This window comes from Cetorhinus maximus, chromosome 1 (genome assembly GCF_964194155.1).
Source record: "Cetorhinus maximus chromosome 1, sCetMax3.hap1.1, whole genome shotgun sequence".
NCBI classification, from domain to species: domain Eukaryota; kingdom Metazoa; phylum Chordata; class Chondrichthyes; order Lamniformes; family Cetorhinidae; genus Cetorhinus; species Cetorhinus maximus.
Genome location: NC_135879.1, coordinates 164,791,229 through 164,803,682, shown reverse-complemented (window position 1 = coordinate 164,803,682; position 12,454 = coordinate 164,791,229). Strand labels below are relative to the sequence as shown.

General features: G+C 42.7%; 1 protein-coding gene across 5 annotated transcripts in view; it reads right to left on the bottom strand.

Moving 5' to 3' along the window:
- Positions 1 to 12,454, bottom strand: part of pde4d (phosphodiesterase 4D, cAMP-specific) — a 1,053,459-nt gene that overhangs the window by 351,083 nt on the left and 689,922 nt on the right. The window contains exon 1 of one of the 5 annotated variants that reach the window (XM_078549350.1): positions 6,020 to 7,923. The exons of the other annotated variants lie outside the window; for them this stretch is intronic. Coding sequence (XP_078405476.1) covers positions 6,020 to 6,108 — 89 coding nt within the window. The 5' untranslated portion in view covers positions 6,109 to 7,923. Of the gene's footprint in view, positions 1 to 6,019; positions 7,924 to 12,454 lie in introns of those variants that run through there. 5 annotated transcript variants of the gene reach the window in all.

Genomic DNA, 12,454 nt, shown 5'->3' with positions numbered 1-12,454 from the left:
CCGTCTACATGAACGCAACCAATTCTTCTCAGATCTTTCTGTAAATTTCATAAGATATAATCTTACTCAGTGATTCAGAATACAGCTCCCATTTCCATTAGTATCCTAGGGTTAGTATCCTCAAGGTCAGCAGCTGATCTGCTTCAAAAGCCTTAATTTTAGTAAAAACTGTTTCCCTGTCCACTCCTATATGTGAATTGGCCCAGCAGCACAATGGTGCAGCTTTGATAACTCTACGTTATCCTCAGTAGTAATAACTGACATTTCTGCCATATTTTGGAACTCTGGCTAAATCCGCCCTGCAAAATCCATCAGTGGAAGCTTAGGAACAGGAGTGGGCCATTTATAGCCCCTTGAGCCTGTTCTATCATTCAATGAGATCGTGGCTAACTCCATAAACTCACCTTTGTCGCACATCTGTTAATGCATTTAGATAGCAAGAATCTATCAATCTCAGATTTAAAATGAACAATTCATCCAGCATCAATTGCAGTTTGTCATGGAGAGTTCCAAACTCTGACCATCCTTTGTGCGTAGAAGTGTTGCCTAATTTTACTCCTGAAAGATCTGGCTCTAATTTATAGACTTTACTCCCTAGTTCTTGGATTCCCAACAAATGGAAATAGTTTCTCTCTCTATCCACCTTATTTGTTCTCCTTACCATCTTGAAAACATTAATCAGGGAATACAGCCAAAGGTTATGTAATCACCCCTCATAATTTAACCCTTGTAGTCCATATGTCATTCTAGTAAATTTACATTGCACCCACGCAAAGGGCAGAATCGTCCCAGATTTGCACTAAGTGCAGTAGTAGGCGTGATAAAAGACATTTTACCTGCTGGCGCAATGGCGGGTTTTTGCACCATATCATCCGCTTCCCGCCTCATTAATTATGCAGCCACAGAATACATGCCGTCTCACGGGCGGTGGCCCCTGAATCGCCTGCCACGCCGCTATCTCACCGTTTCCACACTCAGTGTGCCACATCTAAACTGCAGTCGTGCACACAGTTCTCAATTCTTGCAGCCCAGGACTGCTCCAGTGAAGACATGACCCTGAAAGCCAAGAAGAGTTCAGTGACCCATCACTGAAATTCACGACGGCGTAAAACCGATTTTTGGTCATCTTGCTATATTGTCAGCTCACGCCCACCATGACGCCTGCTGCCAATGGGACTGCCGATTGCACCCAAAGTGGATAATCTCAAAGAGAGTTTGGGGGTGGGCGTTCAGGGTTTGGGGTCACTTTTGGAATTTCTAATTTATTAATTGCATTTTTCCACTTAATTTGCCTGTTTCTCTCACACCTTAAACAACAATTAGAATTAAAAAATATATACTTTTTGCACATTTATTTAGTACAAATGTAATACAACAGCATATGGAACCTCTGGATAGGCTGTAAATTCACAGTGTACAACACAATTGTATTCATTGGATGCGGGCATCGCTGGCTAAGCCAATATTTATTGCCCATTCCTAATTGCCCTTGAGACGGTGGTGGTGAGCTGCCTTCTTGAACCTCTGCAGTCCACGTGGTGTAGGTAAACTCACACTGCTGTTATGGACAGAGTTCCAGGATTTTGACCCAGCGGCAGTGAAGTTTGGTGTCAAAGAAGTCAGACTGGTAAGGGTGTATTAACTGTAGAGTTGAATTGTTATGTAAATGTAGTGATTTCTTTGTAGCTGTTTTCCTAACATCAGTTGATTACTCTGTGATTAATTATCCTTAGACACTCAGCATTGGGCCTCCAATTTCACTATTGCCACAGTCACATGCCGACTGCATGCAGGTGTAATGAAAGAAAGACAAAACCTACATTTATTCAGCATCTTTCACAATGTCCCAAATTGCTTTATAGCCAATTAAGTACTCTTGAGTTGTAGTCAATGGTGTAATGTCAGCAATGTTATCAAATGGCAGAGCAGGCTTAAAGGGCCAAATGGACAGCTCCAAATATGTATGTTCGTATGTCATTCTGGATGGATGAGATCAGTTGGGCAGATAAACCATAATTATCTTGCGAACATCGGGTGGAATCATGAAGTCTACGTCCAAATGCAGCAAGACCTGGACAATATCCAGGCTTTGGCTGACAAGTGGCAAGTAACATTCACACCACACAAGTGCCAGGCAATAATCATCTCCAACAAGAGTGAATCTAACCATCGCCCCTTGACATTCAATGGCATTACCATCACTGATTCCCTCACTATCAACATCCTGGGGATTACCATTGACCAGAAACTGAACTGGACTAGTCATATAAATACTGTGGCTACAAGAGCAGGTCAGAGGCTGGGAATCCTGTGGTGAGTAACTCATCTCCTGACCCCCCCAAACCTTGTCCACCATCTACATGGCACAAGTCAGGAGTGTGATGGAATACTCTCCACTGGCCTGGATGAGTACAGATCCAACAACACACAAGAAGCTGGACACCATCCAGGAGAAAGCAGCCCGCTTGATTGGCACCTCATCCACAAATATTCACTCCATCCACCATCGAAGCACAGTGGCAGCAGTGTGTACTAACTACAAGGTGCACTGCAGGATCTCACCAAGGCTCCTTTGACAGCATCTTCCAAACCCACGACCACTACCATCTAGAAGGACAAATGCAGCAAACAGATGGGAACACCATCACCTGGAAGTTCCCCTCCAAGCCACTCACCATCCTGACTTGGAAATATATCGCTGTTCCTTCACTGTCATTAGGTAAAAATCCTGGAACTCCCTTCCTAACAGCACTGTGGGTGGACCTACACCACATGGATTGCAGCAGTTCAAGAAGGCAGCTGATGACCACCTTCTCATGGGCAACGAGGGATGGGCATTAACTGCTGGCCCAGCCAGTGACTTCCACATCCCATGAGTGAATAAAAAAAAACATGAAAGTTTACTGTGAGCAGTCTTATGGGGTGAAATTGCCCGGACATGAGTACACAATGGGCTCACAGTGAATCAGTAACCTGTTTTACATTGCACATGATTCTCAAGTGTCTTTTTCATTGACTTTAATCTTGTCCTTTTGTCTACCTTACCTATTATCCCATTCTATCTTTGGGCTTTTTATGAGCTTTTTGGGGGATTGAAATCTCTTGATAAAGTTGTGCTGTATTGAAAATATTGAAAATATATTGTCGTGAGAAGCAGCAATCAACAGAATTTTCAGGTTTGCTGATCAAGAAAACACAATACAATTGTGAACCATTCAGTCTTTGTCCTCTGGCCTCTTAAAAGTTGTGTCACACAGAGGTACCTGAGGGTTCCAATGCTTCTCACTGGCAGTGAAGACCTATGTTGTTCACTCTACTTCTGTCCTTGTGTCATACAGACGTGAAACGTTAATTCTGTTTCTCTCTCCGCAGACGCTGCCAGACCTGCTGAGTTCCTCCAGCATTTTCTGTTTTTAATTAATATGAATTGCAGGTAGGATACATCTGATGCTTAATCCATTTCTTATACTTGTACCAACTCAAGACTTCTTGTCTTGCAGAACAAGCTAGTACTAATAAAAAGAGGTCCATACAGAAGAAGGGCCTAGAAATATCCTTGACGCACTTTTAGGGATTCACAGGATGCCCTTGACTATTGGAGTAACAAGGGAGTTGAGGAAATTGCATCTGGGCATCTTTCCAAAGCTCAGCACTTGAGCTCTTGTTAAATCTCATTCACTCACTCATTCATTGCATGCAAATAACCATGAACCTATCATACCCATTTTAAAATCTAAAGTCTGTTTAAGCGTGTCTCCTGGATCCAGCATTGTAAGATAAATATCTCCTTTGATATTGTAGGTCTATAGGAAAAATCTATCACCACCACCAGTGGTCAAATGCAGCTCTTAACACCCTGCAGCATTCTTGAATGAAAATTTGCAAGCTGTAGTACAGCCGCATGGACCCTGGGAAATGTGACAGTGAGCTAAAGGAAGTGCACAGGTGAGGACAAACAAATCATTAGTTATCGTTCAATTCATCTGCAGATGTCAAATTGACTGATATTAAAGATGACCCCTAAACTAACGTAGGAAGAGTTGGGAGGATTAAAATTGAGCATGGAAGGCAGACTTGGCTGCCAGTGGCACTCTTTTCTATCTGTTTGGTGCAGGTCTTCTTGCAGCAGACGGCTCAGCTCAGCAAATGCCTTCATGCACAACTTGAGTCTGTGGAGACAGTTCTTTTCAGTCATTACCAGGGAGTTTATGTGGGTTGGTGGTGGCAAAATGACAGGTGCAAGCAGCCCTGTTCTGGCGCTCTCTGATTTTGTTTTTGTTTTCCTTCCCACTTATGAATGAAATCCTGTGATAGGGAATGTTTAAAGAAATGCCCATATCTTAAATTGAGTGGCAGGTATCAAAGAAATTGTTAGCATGGTGCTCAGTAGGAATGGGGGAGAAAATAAGAAATTGTGAGTTGCCTTGATTTGAATATTTGCCAATCTAATAAATGTCTCCCACATATTGGGCAGAATTTTACGGCTCCGTTTTGGCGGGGACGGGGCTGTAAAATGCAGCGAGACATTCTAAACCTCACTGACTTCAGCGGGAACATAAAATCCCACTGTCGTAAAATTATGCCCTCTGTGTGAAGAACAGCATCACTGGTGGACAATTAAGTCAAAATTTTTACATGCAGTGCAAAGTGAGTGGGCAGCGGGCAAATTTTGCAACATTCAGTTCTCCGCCCTTTGTTTGCTCAGTTTGCGACAGCCTAAACACAAGATTTTCTACCTTACTAGATACATTCACCAATCTCACTCATTTGAGGAAGCACAGTTTGGGGCTAAAACACTGTAGCTTTCATTATTTGCCTTGTTGCTCCCCTTGAATGAGGTTTGCCACGATGAGCATGATAACAATATATTTGCCCCTTACATTTTATGAACATAGAATCTATTGTAGCTGCAAACTTCATGGCCTGAATATTTCCGTTGGCGAATTGGGGACGGGGCCCGCTCGCTGACGCGAAAATGATGCGGGATGACGTTGGGAGGAACCCCTGACGTCATCCCGCCCCATTTAAATATTCAGGAAGGCGGGCAGACAGCGAAATCAGCTGTCCACCCACCGACCTGTCAATGGCCAATTGAGGCCATTGACAGGGTAATTAAAACAATTAAAGGCCCTGCCCGTCCAACCTTAAGGTTGGCGGGCAGGCCAGGAGCTCCAGTGGGCTTCTGAAAAAATATGAAACCTCATCCACTGGCAGAATGAGGTTTCATGTCTGTTTTTAAAAAGTTTAATAAAGTTTTAGTCAGATTTATTAACATGTCCCATCTCGTGTGAGATTGTCACATGAGGGGGACATGTTAATAATTTTTTGATTTTTCTATTTTTGATATTTAAAACGCTGTCAGTGATCTCCCTGAGACAGCACTTAGTCTCAGGGAGAAGTGCGCACTTTTACAGTTGGGGAATCCCTCCCCCCACCGTACAGGAAGTTGGCCGGCCCACTTAAAATAGCAGCGGGGCCCATTTCGGAGGCGGTGATCGGCTGCCCGCCTGCCACCGAGCCGGTGGGGCCCGACCGCCCATCAAGGGCAAAACTCTGCCCCATGAATTCAGCCCATACGCAACCTTTCTTCACGGACAGCATTAAATACGGACCACCCTTTAGCAGATAAAAGTTTACACTTACTCAATATCCTTATACAGCAGACTATTCAATTTTATGAGCAACTGAAGAGTAAAATAGAAGTCTAATTTTAAGGCACAATGGCAGATTTCAGCATTCCTAGATAATCCATAGGCTATGTATCATTTACGAAGGCATTGTTGCAAGGAATATACAGGTTATTTATGCATTTTAAAGTTTTATGCAATATCAAGAACAAGTGCTTCAAAAAGGTTTTGTAAACAAAAACAAAACATAGTGTCGGTTAGGTGTTTGCTCCCTTCTGCATGATAATTACCAAATGCAGCTGTAATAACAAATTACACATTTCTTGCATTGTTTTGGAATTCTATTTTGTAACCTTTAGCTAAATAACATGAATGTAATGACAAAAAGCTACCTGTAAGACTTCAAAATGCGAACTCGTTTCTTGCCTCTTGGAGAAAAATGAGGGTCTGAGGCTCCTGCAGAATCACTGTAGAAGGCCATAAGCTGCTAAAAAGTTAAACCTAGCACTACGGTTTGATTAATATGGGAAGCAGGCCAATAATGCTGTAAGTGCTCCACACTACTCATGTAGAACATCTGACTGTCAGCGAGGACTTCCTTTTATTACAATATGACCAAACCGGGTTATCGACTATTGAAGCAGAATTCAGGTAGATTTTCTGCACACCGACACTTACACTACATAAAAGATCTGGGTTAAATGCTCTTCGTCAGTTATCTTATTACCACAGAAAAGCCTGTCCCTTTTCATAATCTATACCTGATTATGAAATACCTCTTCTGTACAAACGGAAACAACAGCATCAGGAAATGTGAATGTAATTTTTTTCTAAGCTGACTTCTTTTGTTAGACAAGGAAAGCTGAGAGCTTCTTAAGAATTCTACCCAAGTTTAATTTCCAGCTGTATCATTACGACTGATTGACGTCAGTTAACATCACCAACAGCTTGTCTGAGAGGATTTAATCATCTGTCAGTCCACTTGCTCAGATTACAGAGTATCCATGGTGGAGGTTCATTTGTTTTTTTTTCTTTTTTATAATCTGCATAACAAATTGTGTTTTAGGGTCAAAGCAAGCTCTAAAAAAAAATGTTTAATCAACAGCCCGGCTGTATTATCCTTATTGTTTTTAGGGTACATTTTTCTGTCATTGTTAACACACATTGAGGCCAATTACACCATGACAGAGTTGAGATGGTCTTTCCCAGGGACTGAAAAGGTTGGGTTGAACAAAGAACTTCTATATTTGCTGGCATTGTGATCAGAAACACACTTACTCCACAGAAACATTGGAGCATGGAAATGTTAATATTTTTGCATGCATTCTGAATAAAAAAGATGGTGCAGTTACTTTTGTTTGCATTCCAAATAAAAGTGGATCAGTTGCATTTATTCACAGACAAACAGATTATGATCAGTTATAGAAGAAGAGTGTGTTCCTTTTTGGGTTCTCTTTGCATCAGTGAAAAATACAGGAGCAGCCTTTTAAATTATTTCCCACATCTTCCGATGTGGATCAATGAATGTGTACACTCTCTGATCTGGCAGAAAGCCATTCAGACCAGGTGAAGTGCTGAGTTCAAACCCAAGTCTTCACTGAATTAGATGCTTTTGGGCTCTGATTGATAACAGGGATGCCTGGCCCTTGCTGGAAACTATACCCCTCCAAGGTCCAACTCTCTGCCAACATATGCAATGTTTTGGTGTATACGTGATGAACGGCAGTTGTGAGTTTTGGGTGGAGTTGTGGACACATGCTTAAATTTAAGGTTTAGGGGATTTTAACTACCAGAACTCACCTACATGCCAATGGTCACCTGAAGTGGAGAGCAGCACTGGGTCAGGGTGGGGAAAGGGGGAGGGCATCAGCAAGACAGAAAATTCAGCAGGCCAAAGCTTGCTGGCTGGCACTAAAAGAAGACTTGCCATGGTAATCAGGCAAATCATGGGAAAGGTTTGGGAGGGACTTGTGGGAGGGAAAGGATAATGGGGCAGGATAGACTGTGACTCCCACTCAGGCTCCATAAAAAGAAGCATTACCTTTGTCTATCTGCAGACTTGCTTCAGCTTGGTGGAAAAGCCGCTCAAGCTTCCTAGCTTAGGTCAATGTTAAATTTTGATGTAATAGGATGCTGATTTGCATGAATTCTTGAGGACCCACTTTTGGCTAGCACCTCATCTCCCTGAGAAACCCTGAAAATTAAAGTTGAAAGGGTTTGAAGAAGTAAGAAACCTGCTGGTTTTTAACTGCCCACATACCTGGTTTCTGTCAACAGGCAGTGTAGTATAAGGGTTTGGCACATATAGGGTTGACTTGGGACTGAGTACAGTACCACCCACACAATGATGTAAGAGAACGCATGACCTGCACCTAGGAGTCAGTCTAGTGTTGGACAGAGCCGTGTGCACAAGCATGGAGACAGCTCCTAACTTGAAATCTTTACTGTATGTATGTACATAGTTCTTGTAGTTAATGAATACATACAGTTAACATACTTAAGGTTATGAAGGCTTCATTAAAACCTACCAAACAGTAGCCAACATCCCACAACACGGTGGGAGTGAATGGAAAAACCCAAACTGCAAATAATGTAGAGGAGAACTAAAATCCTGCAAGACTAAAGAAAAATTTGAAGAAGTATTCTAACCTGAAGAAAAGCCCGAGAAGCAAATACACAGAGGAAAATTGCCAAGGCAAATCTCAAAAAAAGGTTTGGAAGCTGGAGGCTGAAAATTAAGATTCCTCACTGCAGCATAAGAGTCCATAAGATCTCTTGGAAGTCCAACTTCAATTCACATAGTGCAGGGTAGACAGACCTAGCAGGGATAAGCTAAAACTTTTACATTCCAGCATGTAGCAAGTCCTGAGAAACTTTTAAATAGTTCAGTGGCCAAAAATTTGTGTTTACAAACTCCAACAGAAAATCCAGATTCCCAAGTCGGTGCCTAAACACGTGGCATCCATGCTTGCCCCAAAAAGGGAAAGGAAAGTAATTAATTTGGAAAAATCATGACGAAAGAATCAGCTTTAAAGACCAGCAAAGGCCAGGAATCAATGCTTTCACAACCCTATAACATAATGCTGAAACGCAGATGGCTGCAGCTAGTTGATCCGAGCAGCCATTGTTTAAAATTTTTTGAAAGCTGACCATGAGCGCCATTGCAGTGACAGCCCACCAAAACTGTCAAATGCGGCTAAACCCGTTGTCTTCAGACGAATGGCGGCGTCATCTTGAATTTCTGCAACTTCTTAAAGTTGAAACTAGACTTTAAAATCTTTTAAGCATGGATCAGAAATCCACTCTTCCAGATGAATTTGGAATTATCCAAGGCCCATTTAAAGTACATAATTGGGAACTTAGGAGAAAAAAATTCCATAGATACATGATTTCTTCAGGTTTGGATAAAATGACAGAAGCTTAACAAGTTAACACACAGCTTTATTTGGTAGACCCAATAGCAAATGACATTGTTGCTAGATAAGGAATCAACGAAACATCTGCTAAATTTAAAAAAGTGCTCAAATCATTTGATGATTATTTTGACCTAAGAAGTAACAAAATCCTTGAAAGGGCTAAATTTAATAAGCGTGTCCAGCAGCCAGGAGAACCTGTCGAGCCATTCATTAATGATCTGTACAGGACGGTTGAAGGATGCAAATGACCTAAAATCTGAACTTAGCAGGCACAGAATAATTGTAGGAGCAGTGGCTGATGCACTCTCAGGCATGCTGCAAGCAAAGGAAGATCTAACCCTCAAGAAAGCTATCCAGGTTGTTAGGTAGTCTGAACTCCATGTGCAGCAGGTCCATTTTAAGAGGAGAAAGTAAACTGTGGTACAAAGGAAACCCCTTAGTTAGTCCAATTAGTTAAACAGCACAGAAACAGGGACACTCTAGGCCAAGAGAAGCAACACCGTAACTGAGCAGTAGAGCGACCATGCCAGCCCTGTGGAGCAAAGTGTCTCCCACAGGTGAAATCAATGTCATGCAATTTCAGCCCAACGCTTTCAATGTAATAGAATTGGACACTTCGGCAAACCATGTGAGGCCAAAACATCTAAACGTACAAATGAGGTTAAGACTACACACCAAGAGGGCACACAACCATGCTCCTTGGGTGAGGTCAAAGATCCAAGATTTTCATATTGCAATGCAGACATTTCAGTTAACAGCCATCTCACAAATGTTAAATTGGACACAGGAGCCGATGTTAGGGTCCAATCAGACAAAGAACTGTGGCTGAGAGACCTCTAGTTTCGAAAAACAGACACATCACTCTTTGGGCCAGAAGGACTCTGATTTCCGGTCATAGGCGTGATTCTGGAACTACTAAGCTATGGCAATGAACAAATCTTCGTGCTGATGTATGTCATCTGTAACCAGTCTTTTTCGCTCTTGAGCAGAGATGCCTGTGTTGTCTTGAATCTCCTCAAAAAGGCAGAAGATGTTGAGGCAATTGACTGTCATAAATTGTACAGAACTGCAAGTTCGCAAGAGCTCAAACAAGAAAGAGTATCCTGACTGGGACTTCAGCTCTGAACTATCTTCTCTCTTTGCAGGGCAGGTTTGTCCATTTTCACTATAGGTGCCGGAAAGCCCTTATTGGTCAGAACAGCCAACCACTCAGATGGTTACCATGGCGCCTCCAGTGAAGGATAGACAAGAGAGCAACCAAAAACCAGAAGAGCCTCAACCTCCGGTTCAGAAAACTGTTGATGAGGTCAACACTGCAACCACAGAGAAAAACTGCAACTCCCAGCCAGCATAACAGTGTCACAGACGATGCTGAAACCAAATAGCAGCCATCCATTGCTGACAGCACATCACACTGCCAAACACAAAGGTGAGCTTACTAACAAGAAACACATCCTCATAAAGGAATGGCCATCTTCTGTCACAGATGACATAATAATGACCCACACGACAAAAGGAGAGAAAAAAATGACATGGAGACGAGCACAATGTTTGTCCACCCTGTAAAAATCAGGATGGGACAACACCCACCTATGACCACAACTGCCGAATTGATAAAGAGTGGCTCATTAATGAGGAATGGAAACAAGAGGAGAAAAAGATACCCAGATGCCAGAGCAACTTCCAAGTCAACAGAGTTTGCCTGCAATGACAGAGCCTACCACTCCTCCAACAGCAGTGCGAACAAGATATGGAAGGGTTATAAGGCCTCCGAACTGCCTGAGCCTATGAACACAAAGACTTGAAGGGGGGAAATGGGGTAGTAATAACAATGTAAAAACAAGGGGTAAACTAGAATAACTTGAAATACATTGGATAAAGGCTTGGAGGGAGGTGTAGAATAAGGGTTTGGCACACACAGGGTTAATGTGGGACTGAGTACAGTATCATCAACACAGTGATGTAAAAGAACACATAACCCACACTTAGGGGTCAGTCTAGTGTTGGACAGAGCCATGTGCACAAGCAAGCATGGAGACAGCTCCTAGCTTGAACCCTTTACTGTATGTATGTACATAGTTCTTGGAGTTAATAAATACAAGCAGTTAACATACTTAAAACTACTAAGACTTCATTAAGACATACTGAACGGTATCCAACACCCTACATGGTGTTATTATGAAGCCAAACCAACCTCTGCTAAGACATTGTGGCATAGAAATCCAGCCTCATTGTTCATGTTTTCCTGTTGGAAAATGGGGTTAAAAGGACCAATTTTGGGGAGGCCATGTCCTGTGCCCCAAAATTCCTGAAATACATTCGACCATGGGCGATTTTCAGGTGTTCTTAGCAAATAACTGAAACACGCATTAGCCTCCTTATTAATGAGTGACTTAATGCCTATTTTAGGATCCTATCTTGAAATCAAGCTGCCCTGAGTGGAGCAGATGCCAGGTCTGGTCCACTGATCTTTTCCTGCCATGGATGCAGCTTCACTAGCAGCTATCAAAAGGTGATAAATTGTGTAAAAAAAGCTTTCAAATTGAGAAGGATAATTCAGCCCTGAAGGCCTCTGTCAGTCACAATCACGCCCCCACCCTTCAGCCTCCTGCACCACCACTCCCCTCCCCCTCCTTCATCCATTCTAACCCATATTATCTCACCTCCTGGGAACTGACAGCCACTACCTGCCAGGCAGGAAGGCAAAATTGAAGTAGGTGCTGCCTCTGGAAATGTGACAGTTGCTCCAATAATTTCAACGAGCAAAAGGCCCAATTTTGGAGGGAGAATTGCGTCTCCCAGCTCTTGAATACATTATGGGCTAGATTTTTAGATCTCACTGAGGCTGATTGAAGGCGGGCAGGAGACAAAAATAGCCCAGCTGCTGTAATGTTGATTCCCTGAATCCATCTTGCTCTACGCGATTTTTGCAGAGGCTGGATCAGGGCTTGGCGGGTGTAGCTTTCTGCATGTGGTGGGTAGCCGAGCAGTCTCATTAAGAGCTTAATTGAGGCCAATTAAAGGAGGCTGACTGGGATTTTCCAGTTCTCTGAATGCCTGGGTAAAGGAGCAGCCACAGGTAACTTGTAGAGGGGTTTCCCCTGCTCAGTGGTAGCCTGGCTGCAAAGGTAATGTTTTCATTAAAGTTAAAAAGTTTGCATGGAGAGAGGGTGTCTCTTGGTTTGAAGTGTGCTCTCTCTTATTTACTTTCCATTACAGCCTGCCTTTCCTTTCAAGCTGTAAGGCCTCTGATTAGGAAGCCCACTGGCCATCTTTAATTCTACAGTGAACCTGTCTCTATGCTAATTAGTTGGGAAAATCCCAACGAGTGACTGGGGATTTGGGACCTGTAAACATTCCCGACCTTGATTTGTTTCCCAGCCCTGCAGGAAAAATCTAAACTTTGTATAT